Source organism: Phyllobates terribilis, unplaced genomic scaffold (genome assembly GCF_046119375.1).
Source record: "Phyllobates terribilis strain yellow unplaced genomic scaffold, ASM4611937v1 Scaffold_12__6_contigs__length_324123572, whole genome shotgun sequence".
Classification (NCBI taxonomy): domain Eukaryota; kingdom Metazoa; phylum Chordata; class Amphibia; order Anura; family Dendrobatidae; genus Phyllobates; species Phyllobates terribilis.
In genome coordinates, this window is record NW_027362772.1 from 147,149,845 (window position 1) to 147,167,054 (window position 17,210).

The 17,210-nt window shown below is 38.4% G+C and overlaps 1 protein-coding gene across 5 annotated transcripts in view; it reads right to left on the bottom strand.

The window, feature by feature from the left end:
- Positions 1-8,158: 8,158 nt before the first annotated feature.
- The window catches only part of BRSK1 (BR serine/threonine kinase 1), a 386,555-nt gene continuing 377,503 nt past the window's right edge, over positions 8,159-17,210 (bottom strand). For 3 of the 5 annotated variants that reach the window (XM_073656344.1, XM_073656347.1, XM_073656346.1), the window contains one exon: positions 8,159-9,905. In XM_073656344.1, coding sequence (XP_073512445.1) covers positions 9,682-9,905 — 224 coding nt within the window. In that variant the 3' untranslated portion in view covers positions 8,159-9,681. The remainder of the gene's footprint in view (positions 9,906-17,210) is intronic. The other 2 variants (XM_073656345.1, XM_073656348.1) reach the window with 1 other exon arrangement.

Genomic DNA, 17,210 nt, shown 5'->3' on the forward strand with positions numbered 1-17,210 from the left:
GCACTGCGTTCACACGCTGTGGCCACGGTTTATTTTTTTGCCATGGCTGTTGAAAAAAAACAAAACTTGTTCTGCTGCAATTTCCCAAAAGTTAAGCAAAACAGTGCTGTCCTATTGCGATTGTGGCAAAATATGTAATGTGCAATGCAATATGTCCTTGATGAGGTCATTTAAGCTATAAGTAAAAGGTCATTTTGTTTTTCTTGCCATCTGCAAAGCTTTTAAAATTATTTTCCAAAATCAAAGTTGGAAGACATTAATATACATTCCTCTGGTACAAATAAGTGATTGCACCCATCAACATCAAGTAGAAATTGTCATTTTTTTCACAACAAAGATGCTTAACATTCTGTGTAAAGAATTGTATTCTTGCACCAATAATCCTTTGTTGAAGACCATCTGGGTTGAAGTTTCTTCCTGTTTGCAATCTGTATCTGACTACCATTCTTATAGCTGTGCACATATTGAAACTTGTGTTATGTTGGAGAATGGAAGCTGACTATGAAAGCTCATGCACATGGAGAAAGAAGCAAGGAGCAGTATAAGACCTTTCTTTTATATTTCCAATTTATTTTGAGTCCACATCTGTATATGGAGGGTCAAATTTTTAAAAATGTATGCTGATTTGGGATTGTTGGAGTATTTTTAGTATTTTTCAGATGCATTATGTAAGATCCAACTCAATAATGGATCAGAAATGACAAAAAGACATTGGAAACATCATGACTTTTCTAAAGAATGTTGAAGTATTAATTCTTTATACCTGGTCACTTCTCAAGTTCTTCTCAAATTTGCAAATCACTATGAAAATGCAAAGAGTCTTAAAGAGGTTGCCCACTACTTTAGCATTGATGACCTATCCTTAGCATGACTCATCAAAGTCTGATCGGTCGGGGTCCGACACCCGGCACCCCGCTGATCAGCTGTTACTGGTCTCGACGGCGGCTGCCAATACTTATTTGCGGAGCTGGCCATCTTCTGGTAGTGGCTGAGGCTTGCTATTACACATCCTCCTCCTATTCCAATCAATAGGAGGCAGATGTGTAGTACCCTGCGGCAGCCACTATCAGAAGATGACCAGCTCCACAACTAAATACCCTCAGTCAGCAGCCGCCAGCACCAATAAAACAGCTGATCGGCGGGGATTCAGACCCCGACCGATCAGACATTGATGACCTAACCTAAGGATAGGTCATCAATGCTAAAGTAGTGAACAACCTCTTTAAAGTGGAAAGGGCAATTGTGTTCACCTTGCTGCATTTGGGGCCTTTACCATGTGCCCATTGCTTCCTACAACCTCTCTCTGTATTTCTATTGTGCCATTTTTGCATGACCCATCAGAGTCTAAAAAGTACATTTTATTTATATAGATTTGAAAACGCATTACTAAAAATGTCTGCCTTGGTTGCAGCAGGCTTCCAAAATATATTACAAGCAGCCAAAGAAATAACATTTCTCTATGGTTAGTTTTTTGTCTTTTCATCATGCATCAGAATAATATAAAATGGCAACTAAACCTGGGAATGTATATAGATTTTTTTCTTTACAACTTTGTCGATGTTATAGATAGCATCATCAAATTCAACTTTTACCAAATGTCACATTTTTTGCCTTCTCTCACTCAAGTCCCTTCTCGGAGTAAGGTTTAAGTAGGAGTTTTCAATTTGGTGCATTTTTGCTTCTTTTAAAAGGATTTGTTGCTAAAAAGTTGCAAATACTAATCCAAGACAAAAATAAAGAGCATTTTTGATTTTCCACCACATTCATGCACCGTTTGAAGATTGTGGCACAAAAAACATCAGCTAAAAAAAGAAAAGTAGCTTCAATAAATCGCAAATGATGAATCACGCCCAATGTATATGGAGCCTTCCAATTGTCCCCTTACGTGAAATATGACCATGTTTCACTATCAATGATCCTTTGCTATCATGGGCAAAACATCTGCTAGAGACTATTTTCTCATTTAGCCCCCGGCACAATTCCTTTTTTGTTAAGAAGATTTTTTTTTTTTGACCAGAACTTCTTGATACACCGTTATTAGGAATTCTACTTAAGGACGTAACATATAAAGCAGATGATGATTTTGCCTTCTCCCAGTTCCAGCATATATTTCATTTATTAACAAGAAAGTACCAGAAAAACATTTTTGTTCATATTTTTACGATTTGTAATTGTTTTTTTTTAAAGCATATTTTTACTTGAAGATAAAATGAAAACTAAAAAGAAAATACAGGTTAAAAATGAAACAGAAACAATCAAGTAAAATCCAAAAGTGGTGGAGGCTGTAAAACAGAAATGAGAAGGAACGTAATATAACAGTAAATGTTAAAGAACAGAGGCTGAAGAAGTAGGAAAGGTATGTTGTGGGAGAAGATCTACATTGTCTTCTCTTAGAAAACACATTCTCAATATTCAACCGAGATTCCCTTGTCCAGGGCGGACAGTCAAGGGGTGGAAGACAGAAAGGAGGGATAATGGAACATTTACATACATTTGATCTTGAATAATGTGCACGCCAGCATGCGTTGTGGTCTTCGCTAATAATGAATTCTCTACCTAGGCAGCATTGACCTCCAAAGCTCCAACCATTGGAGGTTAATACATTACAATGTCCAGTTTGGCATACATTTCTACATAGGACACAGGTAAGACATTGTTCTGCATTCCCACCCGATCCCCAAACTTTATATAAATGAATTAGGACTATAAGAGCTAAATGGTGGAAATGTGATGGCGGAAGGTGAATGATAAAGTTACATTAAGTGCATCATTTTCATTAAGTCAAGTCCCATGAACTAAGGAGAAAATTTAAAAAACAAGGAAAAACTCCATAAAAAAGATAACTTTGGTATTCGGCTATTTTTCCTCTTGCAAGAACATCATGTTGGTTCGGAACGACACCTCTACAGATGTGTTGCAATTTAGAAGACTATGGATATAAATTAATGTATAAAGTCGTTTTTTGCTTGAATGAAGGCGAATTGTGAGTGCATGGAGAAGACAACGTTTGTGCCGCGTTGTCTTCATGTTAGGAACGATGCTGGTCTGTCCTACCAGCTTCCTGTCCTACCAGATATGTTACAACCTTGGGTTCTCCAGTCTTTCAAAATTGATGGCTATAAATTCTTGGAAACCAGATTCATTGCAAATCACAGATTGGAATCTAAAGGCCAAAATATTTCTCAAAATGAAGCATTAAAGTTCCACAACAGAAGAACCATGGGTTATGTAGATCTGTTCTAGACAAGGCACCATGGACACTTATATCTTGATATGTGGACTGTTACCCAAACGGCACGTCATTGACTCTATTACTGAAGACGGTAGCTACATAAACAGTAGCTTTCTCTAGAGTTAGTGGATTCATAAATAAGAAGAAGGTAATGAGATCTGGTTATTAAGTAAAACACTGGTTGAGCAACCAAAATACCTAAGCAAAGATGAGCATGTGTAAACTAAACAAACTGGTGGAATTACCCAATGAAAAATCGACCACAATTTTCCTCATTTGGATTACTGACATGAAGTATGGGAAAGCGCCTCTATAATCCCCAATTTATATCATTCTTTCAATAAAAATATAAAATGTCACAGAGATATGCGAGAAGATGTAATTGAAGATAGTCCGTCTCCTGATTGATCACTACAAGTATTTGGATTCTGCACTTTTCCAGGTAGCGTACAACGTCATACTCTGATTTGGAAATGTTTGCATGGGAGTTGGAAGTCTCCGATTCTCATACCTGCACTATAATATACATGTTCCTGCAGTCCTGTTTTAGTAAAGAGGAGATAACTTTAAATTCTTGTAGTGACGGGTCACTACTTATTCAAAATGGTAAAACCCATCAGAGATTTGTGGCAGAAACTTGGATTTCTGCCGCCGATCTGCATTCAGACCCATTTAGTGCAGCTAATCCACATGTGGCATTCTACCGGATTTTCCACGCAAGAGCTGCCTCAATAAGTGACCCGTCACTTTTTTAGTTTTGATGGACGTGCATTTCAAATCGGCATGTCAAAATCTGCAACATATATTTTACATTAAAATCGATCGGAAGTGGATTTCAGAGTGAAATATGCACAGAAATGTAAGTGAAGTTATCATCTGAACATACCCTTCTGGTCTCCAGCTCAGAGGATGAAAGAATATGGCCTTGGTTGGGAGCTATTTCCGCATTGTTTAACCATCCAGTGTAGGTCACAAAGTACAAACTCCCACTGACATCTTCTCACATGATATATTATGGCACATCTTAAAGGGGTTGTCTAGCCATGGAAATGTTTTGAAAGCTGCTTAGAATGCAATAAAATAACAAAATAAATCACACTTACCGGCAGAGAACCTGCAATGTACACAAACGCTACTAACCTGCAGCTATGGGATTAATCTGCAGGTTAATAGCATTACAAAGCTGTCCGACCGCCTTACTGAAAGCATCAAATGAACCTTATTCTTCCTGTGATCCGCCGGCTTTCAGTCATAGAGGCTTGCCCAGAGCGGCTACTGTCTCCGATCAATACTCAATAAGTGGTGACTATATGCATGCCCAGACACTTTGATTGGCAGTCGACCTTGTACAGATGCACTGCAGAGCCAGCTGTCAATCAAAGTGCCAGGGCGTGCTTACATCATTATGAGTGGTAACTGTAGCCATTCCAGGCACGTCTCTATGACTGAAAGCCGGCGGGAAGAATAAATTTCATTTTTTCCCAGTAGCTGTGCTTTCACTAAGGCAATAGGACAGCTTTGTAACACTATTAACCTGCAGGTTAATAGCATTTGGGGACATAAAATGTTCCCTTTAACGATTGGGGATTGCCCCTGTTCTGGTCCACTGCCAACTTCTGTACTTCCTGTTTCAATGAAGATGTCTCCGCATGGACACGTAACCGCTGCAGCCAATCATTGTCAGCAGCAGTGACTCCATAAAAGTGGTTACATGGCCGTGTCAGGACGTCATTGCTGCAGCTGAAACTAAAGAGACCGGCGGGGACCGGGAAACATCAGAACTGGAGGTATGTATTTTTTTGTTATTTTCTAACATTTTAGAACAATTCATGGCTGGACAACACCTTTAATGTAGTTAAAAAGTATTCTTAATTTCTAGGAATATTTAGTGTTTGCACACTACAATTGTTTGGGGAAACGCTAATCCCCTGCAAACATGTCCTATGACTTATACCGTCAGCATCGTACTGGTGGACGCTTACAATATATTTTACTATTACTGAGCAGCTCATCTTCAGAATAGATGGGTCCCGCTGCCCTGAAGTGTTAAGCTGAATCTGTAAAATTTATAGCTTGAGAAGTCAATTTTAAACTGTGTAGATTAGGCCTTATTAATGGCATTAGGCTTCCGCAGAAATTATCTTACCATTTAACTTAGAGTACATCCCGTAAATCTTTGACTTGTACTCTCTGTCCGTCTTCAGAATTTCAAGTTTTCATTTCAATTCCCTTCCCATGAGCTTAAATGTGTTTCTGTATTCCTGCGCTATTTCTTTCCTACAAGACGTTCAACTGGCGTCAATAAAAAGTCGCGCGTGAAGATTTTTTTTTACATTAGGGACTTCTGAATCTGGGGAAAATATCACATATATTCTGCATATAATTCAAAGTGTGTTACAATATTTCATCCTTCCATCCAAAGGAATCGACTTCGTGGTGAGAAAAACTCTTTGGATGGACAACATTTGGGCTGAAGTATGACAAAATCATCCAGACGTTAAAAAAAAAAAATCATAATTATAAATATGCATGCGAAATGCCTATCTCTATTACAGACTGAGAACATTTATAAGCCTTGAAAGCACATCAGATTTTGGTTTCCAGATTTGTTGACCATTTTGCATGAAGAACCCTTGTCCTGTATTGGAGATTAATGTAATACTGATTTAAAAGGCATAGACAAGAAGCCTCTCAAGATGGCTGCTCTCTCTGTCAAGACATAACCTTGAATAGAATAGACAAGTGTAAAATAGGTTTCTTTGTCCTTTTTTTAATCTTCCGGTTAATCCAAAAGTGAATGGTGCATTACGTATGTTAGTCATCTAAGGAGATCTGACCCCATTTACTTGGTAGAGATTGCATAATGTTTTCCAAAATATAAAATACATCAGGTAATAACAGACAATGGAGAAGGTTTACAAAGGCAATGCATTGTGAGGACTCAGGCCCAGAAAGAAGAGAACCATATATCCCATATTCAGGTAACAACTAGGAATATCAACAATCGTATCATAGTGCTCATGGTTTTCTTATCTGATCTGCCAATTAATTACAAGTTTAGTAGACAACCACTTACAATAGCTTTTTTCTTTCCAGCTCCTTGCATCCGTTCTTGTTGACCCTTTTACTTTTGGGCAGTATTAATTTAAAGGGGTTATCCAATCCCATCATTTTTTTTAGCAATGCTGAGTGATGCTCATTTTACCTATTCCCTGCTACTCAAGTGCTGTTGCTTCCCTTCCTGAATTCCCCACCGGTTTCTGTATCCCGGCCTCCAATTATGAATTGCTTCCTGGATCCCTCACCGGTCTCTGTATCCCGGCACTGGTCTCTGTATGCCGGCCTCCAATTATGAATCTCTTCCTGGATCTCTCACCGGTCTCTGTATGCCGGCCTCCAATTATGAATCTCTTCCTGGATTTCTCACCAGTCTCTGTATGCCAGGTACCAATTATAAAGTTGCTTACTGGATCCCTCACCGGTCTCTGTATCCTGGCCTCCAATTATGAATCTCCTCCTGGATCTCTCACCTGCCTCTGTATCCTGGCGACCAACTATGAAGTTGCTTCCTGGATCCCTCACCAGTCTCTGTATCCCGGCCTACAATTATGAATCTCCTCCTGGATCTCTCATCTGTCTCTGTATCCCAGCCACCAATTATGAAGTTGCTTCCTGGATCCCTCACCAGTCTCTGTATCCCGGCCTACAATTATGAATCTCCTCCTGGATCTCTCACCTGTCTCTGTATCCCAGCCACCAATTATGAAGTTGCTTCCTGGATCCCTCACCAGTCTCTGTATCCCGGCCTACAATTATGAATTTTTTACTAAATCACTCACCGGTCTCTGTATCCCGGGCCTCCAATGATGAAGTTTTAGTATCACTGAGGTCAAAAGCGAAATGGTCAGATTTCTATGTCAAAACAGGATCACTAATTGCCAGGATACAGAGACTGTTGGGGACGTGGAAAGCAGCGGCATGGGGATCGATGAAGTGAGTATGACTCAGTTTGTTACTGTATACCATTCTAAGCTTTTGGTAATCTATGTAAATACTTTTATGTATAAAAAACAGAAGTATTTTAGGAGTGATATCCTTGTTGGCTAACCAGAAAAAATGATATGTGAAGCAGAGACCCCTTCGTCAGGCAAGTATCCAAACGAATGACTAAGACAAGAGCACAACTTTTAAAAGATGTTACAAGACCTTTTATACGTGTAGTGGATGGATGGGGAGATAAACCAATGTAATAAACTTTTTTTTTTTTTTTTTCTTTTTTTTTACAGAAATAAAGTGAAAATCCAGCTCACTGGTCTTGCACGGTCACACGAGCACTTGGGTAATGAACATGAAAGGAATATCCAGCACTCCAAAAATGAATTTGAAGAACTTGTAACTCTTATTTTAGGAACGTACACATGAACATAAAAAAGGCAGTGTTCATTCAGCACAAATCAACGAGTTTCAACTGTAAGGTCTTAATATAACCATGATTAAAATTTAAGGTTGAAACATGTTGGTTTTTGCTGAATAGACACTGCCTTTTTTATGTTCATGTGTATGTTGAAAAAATTGTAACCTTTATTTTAGTAACATACATATGAACGTAAAAAAGGCAGTGTCTATTCAGCAAAAAACAACGTGTTCCAACCTTAAATTTTAATCATGGTTATATTGAGACCGTACGATTGAAACACATTGTTTTTTGCTGAATGAACACTTCCTTTTTTACGTTCATATGTATGTCCCTAAAATAAAAGTTACAAGTTTTTCAAGTCCATTTTCGGATTGCTGGATATCTTTTTTGTTACAGACAGTGAATTTTTCTGGTTAGCCAATAAAGGCTTTTACATAGATTTTACTAACTTACATGGTACCACTGTATGAGCTCTTGGTAAAAAAAATTGCAAGGGGCACAACAACCCCTTTTAAGTGTAATGAGGATATTTTAATAAAACAGGCAAAAAGCATTTTGTTAAAATATACAATTGTCAGCCCAACTATCTCAATGGGAAAAAAAAATTGTTGGTTATATGGGATCTAAGAGAAAGATACATAAATATTTTTATAAATATATCTATATTTATTATTGGTGCAACCAGGTGACTTCCACACTAAAAGAGAGTGGCGCGATGAATAATACGGATGGCGTCACAGCGGAGAGAATACCGTGACATGTCAATGGTATGGCACAATAGGGATTTATAGAGATTTCCCAATCTAGAGGTGCCTTATTGCCATAGTAATTATGTTATAGCAGCTGATCGGATCGAGGAAAACAGCCGACAAAATGGGCTTTTGTAACAGATGTGCAGCCTTTTCTGAGATCTAGCTTTGTTTAATTCAATGAATTATTTTGCTTGCACCCCTGAATATATATCAAACATAGAGGCAAATTGTAATTAGTAGTACTAAGCGCTGAAGAAAATGTTAAAAAAAAAACAAATTACAGGCTAATAGAAGAGGATATGCTGGCCTTGCTAACTCTTACCAAAACCTCTTCTTCTCTATCGTGTGGTCGGCTATGGTTGAACCTGTGGTCGGCTGTTGTCACTATGGCACATGTGGTTTGCACATGCAATTTAGCTTTCGGCACAAGTCCTTTGATCTTAAAGGACTCGTCATTAATAGAAATCGACTCTCCTAATCTACAATGGATTCGCGTCGGCCGAAGGTCATCATGGATGGTTGAGATATGGCCACTGCATACAGGTGCAGCCACAACAGTACTGAAAACAATCTGAGCCAGGAAAGTTAGCAAACTCTGATTTAAAGTTCATGAGAATTATGTTTGGGGGGAGAGAGGGACACGTCTTTTGGCGCGAGAAATAAAAAGTGGGAAAAAAAAAGACAAAAAGTAGAAATAAAAGAGCCCCACACCCGGACAATTTTCCAATGAAATAAATAAATAAATATATTAAAAATAATAATAAACTTATTCCTGAAGAATTGCAGTTTCTTCATAGATTTTTTTTTGTTTTCTTTCCAGTTTTATTTTCTTGAATTCCATTTGTAGCTTGCTCATTTATTATTTATTTATTTTTTTTGTCATTTTTGATTTTTTGGAAATATTTACATCTTCACAGTAACGCCAATCTTTAACTCCCGTCGCTTTGTTCTTTTTTTTTCTGGGGTGTGTGTGTGCTCATCGCTCTGTATGTTCGTGCACTTGTACATGTACTGTATGTAACAAATGTTTTTTTTGTTAAACCTTAAGGTATGCATAACGGTATATCCTGCCACGCGCCGAAGCGTGTATACACCTGGGATAGGATATATGTCTGGGTACCTATTGATTTATGTAAGCGGATCCATGTGAGTTTTCTCTCATCTTCAGGGCGCTGCGTTCTCTTGCGTTGTTTTTGTTCAGTTTTTGTTTTTTTTTATATTATTTTTGTTCATTCATAGCTTCGCCAGATACGTCCCTGGCAATGATAGTTTCTCTATGGTCATGGCTGTGTTTGCGTTCCGTTGGAAGCCAAAAGTTTCTTGTCTTTGGAGGATCCTCTCCGGTGGTGTTCTGCCATGTCAGGCTCGGAGCGACGCGAGTTCTGGCAGCTTCGGGTTGGGGTTCCTGGCGGTCGGCTTTGCTGTCCGTTCTTCTCATCTGGTGGCAAGAAGAGAAGATGATCCAAGGAACACTCCATCTGGGTTCTTGTTGTTACATTTGCTCCTAAATGAAATCATCAATTGCACTTATCTCTCGTAAAGAGTTGAATACACAATAGAACAAGGAGAACCCCGCTTTTATATAATTATAATTCAAAGTGGGGACATCCATATCATACAATCATAATCCATCCCATCCCCAGTGGTGTCATAATAGCAAGACCACAATGATTAAAATGCTTGTCACCACTTGTCAACCTGCAGCCACCACTTTTATTTTAAGGAACTGATCACATTCAGATTTAATCAGGTCCATTGTTAGATTCATAAATATGTACATAATTAGCTCCCTCTAGTGGTGGCTTACTGCAGCAATTTAGAAAGGCTTAGCTTTATTAAAGGGCATCTGTCAGTAGGATTAACCCTCCTCAGCCGTCTATATGGGCATGTAGGTCGTAGACAGCTGAATAAAATGACACCTTGATATCTGCGATCTGATGTGTTATTCCAGAGAAACCCACTTTTTTTCTTAATATGTAAATGAGCGGTTATGATCTAAGGGCCGGACATAGCTCTCCCTGAGAATCTGCCTCCAGAGATTATTTACCAGTATGAGACATGTAATGACTGACAGTCTGATCGCCTGATCTACATGTCCCACACTGGTAACACCGCCTATCATTTACAATAAGCTCTGGAGGCAGATTCTCAGGGAGATCTATGTCCGGCCCATAGATCTTAACAGCTCATTTACATATTAAAAAAAATGTCTCTGGAATAAGACATCAGATTGCAAATATCTATATAACATTTTAGTCAGCATCCTATGACCTACATGGCCATATAGACGGCTTAGGGGGTTGATCTTACTGACACATTCTCCTTTAAGAAATTAACATAAAATAATCAGAGAATTTTGGACTTCAAAACAGAATGTAGACATTAATTTTAATAAAGGACATTTGATGTATCCCTTAGTTTTATGTGTTTTTTTTTCCTCTTACTCATTTTTGTGTGTGGCTCTACAATTTTGTATGTGCTCCTGCACATACCAAATGGTGGAATAAGGTTTTAAAATGATATTACATAGATATTATGGAATAAATACTGCTCTAAAAGTATCATTATAATAATAATATAGAAAAATTACTGACAAAATAAGGAATCCATTCTCATACTTTTTTTCAGTATAATTTTGAAATGTAAAAATAAAGAATTACACATTTAAAAAAAAAAAGTCTTTTAACATTTTTTTAAATTTTTTTGTACAAACTGCCCTTAATAAAAAAAAAATGAAAATGTGTATTAAAAAAACTCAGCACAAATAAATCTATTTTAGATGACTAAGAATAAAGAAAGTTAGGGAAATTAAATCATCACTAAAAAAAATGTTTAGTTATTTAGGACAGGAACACTTAGGTCATGAATGTGTTAAAGAAAAAGTGGAAATGTTAATTTTTTGAGTAGAACATACAAATTAGTGTCCCATCAATAAGCAATTAAATAGAGTCTTCACATTTAACGTTTCAGGTCCAATATTCTGTGTGACTTACATTCTTAATAGATTTACATAGAAATCACTGCCCCATTTTTCTCACTAAAATGATAACATTCTTACCACCACTAGAGGGAGCTCACTGCATACTGTATTATTGCATTCATTGCATAAACAGGATGTGAAGAGCTCCTCGGCTCCCTCTAGTGGTGAACTGTATTATTTATTTCAGCTCTATGTCTATGGAGGGAATTTGGAGCTCTTGCCCCCCTACAAGCAGACACTGCATATACATTGAAAAAATACTAGCTTGAGCTACAATTTTCCAATTAACAGCAGAAACAAATTAATTTTTTTTTGGTCACAAATGAGATGATTACATGAAAACAGTGCAGTGGTGGATACTCAGCTCTGGACCGGAGGAGGGTGAACAAAGCTCGTTTTTTACTTTTTTAAAACAAATTTTTTTTAACGGGGACGTGTAGATTTTTATATCCACATGGAAGGATATGCTGCGCATAGAACCCGCAGCGTACTACACGGCCATCAGAGTGGATATAAATTTACCAAACCTCACCCACATACTGCGTAACCAATCTGTGCAGAACATTCCCTGGCGGTGAGGATTCTAATTGCTCAGTACAATATGTGGTCAAAATTTACTCTCACAATTTCACTTTTTGTAATCAATATGATGCAAATTTACAACAAAATCTGTGAAAATCTGCAAATAAATCATGAGAATTTTGTCACCAATTTGTTGCACACGGATTCTGATTAGTTTATGTCCCTATAAGATATAAGTGTTTTCTCATAATCATCTCATTGGTGGCAAACAGTTTATCTATCTATCTATCTATCTATCTATCTATCTATCTATCTATCTATCTATCTGATCTCTAAAAGGCCTAAAGTTAAAGATGACACATTTCCTTTGTATTTTAGGCAAAAAATATATATATTGTCATTTTTTACATTTTAAAAATTACAAAAAGGAAAATGGGCTGATGCAAAAGTTTGGGCACCCTTGGAGATTTGTGTGCTCAGATAACTTTGGCCAAGGTTTCAGACCTTAATTAGCCTGTTAGCGTTATGGCTTGTTCACTATCATTGTTAGGAAAGGCCAGATTATGCAAAGTTCCCAGCCTCCTCTAATCTTGTGCCAAAAAACAGCAGCCATAGGTTCTTGTAAGCAGCCGCCTAGCTCTCTGAAAATGAAAATGGTGGAGGCTCACAAAGCAGGAGAAGGCTATAAGAAGATAGTAAGTTGCCCTTTCCTTAGTTCGAAATGTAATTAAGAAATGGGAGATAACAGGAACAGTGGAAGTCAAGATAAGGTCTAGAAGACCAAGCAAAATTTCAGTGAGAGCTGCTCGTAGGATTGCTAGAGAGGCAAATCAGAACTCCTTGACTGCAAAAGACCTTCAGAAAGATTTAGCAGACTCTGAAGAGGTACATTGTTCTACTGTTCGGAGACACCTGCACAAATATGGCCTTCATGGAAGAGTCATGAGAAGAAAACATCTCCTGTGTCCTCACCATAAAATTCAGGGTCAGAAGTATGCAAAAGAACATCTAAACAAACCTAATGCATTTTGGAAACAAGTGATGAGGTTAAAGTAGAAGTCTGTGGCCACAATGATCAAAGGTATGTGTGGAGAAAAAGGGCACAGAATTTCAGGAAAATAACATCTTGCCAACCATTAAGCATGGGGGTGGATCAATCATGCTTTCGGGTTGTGTTGAAGCCAATGGCACGGGGAACATTTCACAGGTAGAGGGAAGAATGAATTCAATGAAATTTCATCATATTCTTGATGCAAACATAACACCATCTGTAAAAGCTGACGTTGAAAAGAGGATGTTTTCTAAAAATGGATAATGATCCTAAACAGACATCAAAATCCACAATAGACGACCTCAAAGGGAGCAAGCTGAAGTCCCCTGATCTGAACATGATTGAAAATCTGTGGCTAAACCTCAAAATAGCAGAACGTGTAAGACGACCCAGGAGTCTCACAGAACTGGAAGGATTTCCCAAGGAAGAATGGATGAAAATCCCTCAAACAAGAATGGAAAGACTCTTGGCTGGCTACAAAAAGCATTTATAAGCTGTGATACATTCAATAGGGGGCTCTACTAGGTACTAACCATACAGGGATCACAAACTTTTGCATCAGCCCATTTTCCTTTATGAATTTTTTAAAATGCAAAAGATGACAATATACAGTGGTGGCCAAAAGTATTGGCACCCCTGCAATTCTGTCAGATAATACTCAGTTTCTTCCTGAAAATGACTTCAATCACAAATTCTTTGGTATTATTATCTTCATTTAATTTGCTTGCAAGGAAAAAACACAAAAGAAAATGAAGCAAAAATCAAATCATTGATCATTTCACACAAAACTCCAAAAATGGGCCGGATAAAAGTATTGGCACCCTCAGCCTAATACTTGGTTATACAACCTTTAGCCAAAATAACTGCGAACAACCGCTTCCGGTAACCATCAATGAGTTTCTTACAATGCTCTGCTGGAATTGTAGACCATTCTTCTTTGGCAAACTGCTCCAGGTCCCTGATATTTGAAGGGTGCCTTCTCCAAACTGCCATTTTGAGATCTCTCCACAGGTGTTCTATGGGATTCAGGTCTGGACTCATTGCTGGCCACTTTAGAAGTCTCCAGTGCTTTCTCTCAAACCATTTTATAGTGCTTTTGGAAGTGTGTTTTGGGTCATTGTCCTGTTGGAAGACCCATGACCTCTGAGGGAGACCCAGCTTTCTCACACTGGGCCCTACATTATGCTGCAAAATTTGTTGGTAGTCTTCAGACTTCATAATGCCATGCACACGGTCAAGCAGTCCAGTGCCAGAGGCAGCAAAGCAACCCCAAAACATCAGGGAACCTCCGCCATGTTTGACTGTAGGGACCGTGTTCTTTTCTTTGAATGCCTCTTTTTTTTCCTGTACACTCTATGTTGATGCTTTTTCCCAAAAAGCTCTACTTTTGTCTCATCTGACCAGAGAACATTCTTCCAAAACGTTTTAGGCTTTCTCAGGTAAGTTTTGGCAAACTCCAGCCTGGCTTTTTTATGTCTCGGGGTAAGAAGTGGGGTCTTCCTGGTATCCTACCATACAGTCCCTTTTCATTCAGACGCTGACGGATAGTACGGGTTGACACTGTTGTACCCTTGGACTGCAGGGCAGCTTGAACTTATTTGGATGTTAGTCGAGGTTCTTTATCCACCATCCGCACAATCTTGCGTTGAAATCTCTCGTCAATTTTTCTTTTCCGTCCACATCTAGGGAGGTTAGCCACAGTGCCATGGGCTTTAAACTTCTTGATGACACTGTGCATGGAAGACACAGGAACATTCAGGTCTTTGGAAATGGACTTGTAGCCTTGAGATTGCTCATGCTTCCTCACAATTTGGTTTCTCAAGTCCTCAGACAGTTCTTTGGTCTTCTTTCTTTTCTCCATGCTCAATGTGGTACACACAAGGACACAGGACAGAGGTTGAGTCAACTTTAATCCATGTTAACTGGCTGCAAGTGTGATTTAGTTATTGCCAACACCTGTTAGGTGCCACAGGTAAGTTACAGGTGCTGTTAATTACACGAATTAGAGAAGCATCACATGATTTTTCAAACAGTGCCAATACTTTTGTCCACCCCCTTTTTTAGGTTTGGTGTGGAATTATTTCCAATTTGGCTTTAGGACAATTCTTTTTGTGTTTTTTCATTGAAGACAAATTAAATGAAGATAATAATATCAAAGAATTTGTGATTGCAATCATTTTCAGGAAGAAACTGAGTATTATCTGACAGAATTGCAGGGGTGCCAATACTTTTGGCCACCACTGTATATATATATTTTTGCCTAAAATACAATGTAAATGTTTCATCTTTAACTTTAGGCATTTTAGAGATCATTTCATTTTCAACTTGCTTAACTGTTCACAATAACAGTCATTTTGACCAGGGGTGTCACTATATATCTAATATCTATCTATCTACCTATCTATCTATCTATCTATCTATCCATCCATCTCTCTATTTCTCTATTGTAGTTACCATGTTTTTGTCTTTATTGTAAACTAGTGATGGGCACAAATTCCCCCCGAGTTTTTGTGAATCTCCTTGACGTTGCATAAAGGGTAATTAAAAGCACTGTCTCTTCCAGCTGCGATAGCAAATTTTCTGTCAAAATACAGTTTTGTTCTAGTTTTGAGTGATGTCCTGCAATCAGAGCAAATCAGGAGCCTCGGGAGCTTCTAATTTATAATCCCAAAACAAGCTTTTCCTGCATGTCAATGGAATTGGTGTTATACAGAATGCCGCTATCAGGCGGACGGAGCAGCATTGCAGCACTTGTTATCGGATGTGCTTGAACTATTGGTGGTTAATACTGCACACTCTTAATTATGGCTGTGATGTGGATGTCAGTAGAATGGATCTCTCCTACTGCTCCTGTATGATTCTATAGGCCTGTATTGTACCAAACATTTAACACACAGATTAAAGGAAAAAATCATGGCATGATCCATTGTTACAGTTTTTGTAGATACTATCTCTAGAACAATTGCTTTTAGTGGAAAATAATGAAACTATTGTAATATGTAAGCACATAGGGTGCCCACGAGTCCCCTAGAAATTTCTGTGGCACTGTACAAAGTCTCTGACTACTGCGTGAACAAGCATGGAATTATTATAAATATATGATTTTATAAGAAGGGTTCACACACTAGAAGAGGGGTGAAAAAATACTACTGTCTGTAAATTGCCCTAAAAGACCAGCTTTGGGACTGGGAGGATGTCCTTAAGGAGAGTGGCTGTTTTTGGAGGTCCATGGGAATAAGTTTGTAAATTAGCTCTCTCCCATAAAGAATAAAAACTTCCTGGTGCCACCCTTTGAAGGTAGGTAGCCTTTAATCGCACGCCTGACCCTTTAACAAGCCTTGCAACATGACTACAGATGTTAGCCAGGCTGTGCGGAGCATTTGCCCCTCATCAGTGCCAAGTAGGGTATGACTGGCTGAATGAGATTGCACTTTTGTGGGAACCTAGTATGGTGGAGAAGGCCTCCTGTTAGCAGGTATTGAAAAATCTCAAATTTGCACTATAAGTACCGGGCCCGTCCTTGCTGGAATTAGATCTGGAAACAGTGCTGATAATTGGCCACCAATGGCTCCATAGTAATAAAAAATAAATGAGGGGTCCCATCACTAGCTACAAAAAAACTATACCTACTGCTGCTACTATTGCTACCACTTCTATTGCTGCCACTGCAGCTACTACTATTACTACTGCTGCTGCTATCTCCGCTATTGCTGCTGCTAATGTTACTGCTACTATTGCTACCACTTTTACTACTGCTACTACTATTGCTTATACTGCTACGATAGCTACTACTGCTGCAGCCAATTCTACTACTATTGCTACTACTGCTGCTACTACTACTATTACTGCTACAATTGCTACTACTAATTCTACTACTATTGCTACTGTAGCTTCTCCTGTTATTACTGCTGCTACTACTTCTACTACTATTGCTACTACTGATACTATTGATGCTACTATTGTTACTACTATTGCTGCTGCTACAATTGTTCCTACTGTTGTTGCTCCTGCTATTACAACTATTGCTACTGCTGGTACTACTACTACTATTGCTACTGTTGATACTATTATTGGTACTAATACTAGTGCTACTATTATTGCTACTGCTACTACTACTGTTTCCACTGCTACAATAGCTACTACTGCTGCTACTTCTACGACTATTGCTATTGCTGCTGCTACTACTGCTGCAAGTGCATCTACTAAAAATTACTACTACTGCTACTACTATTACTGCTGCTGTTGTTGCAACTGCT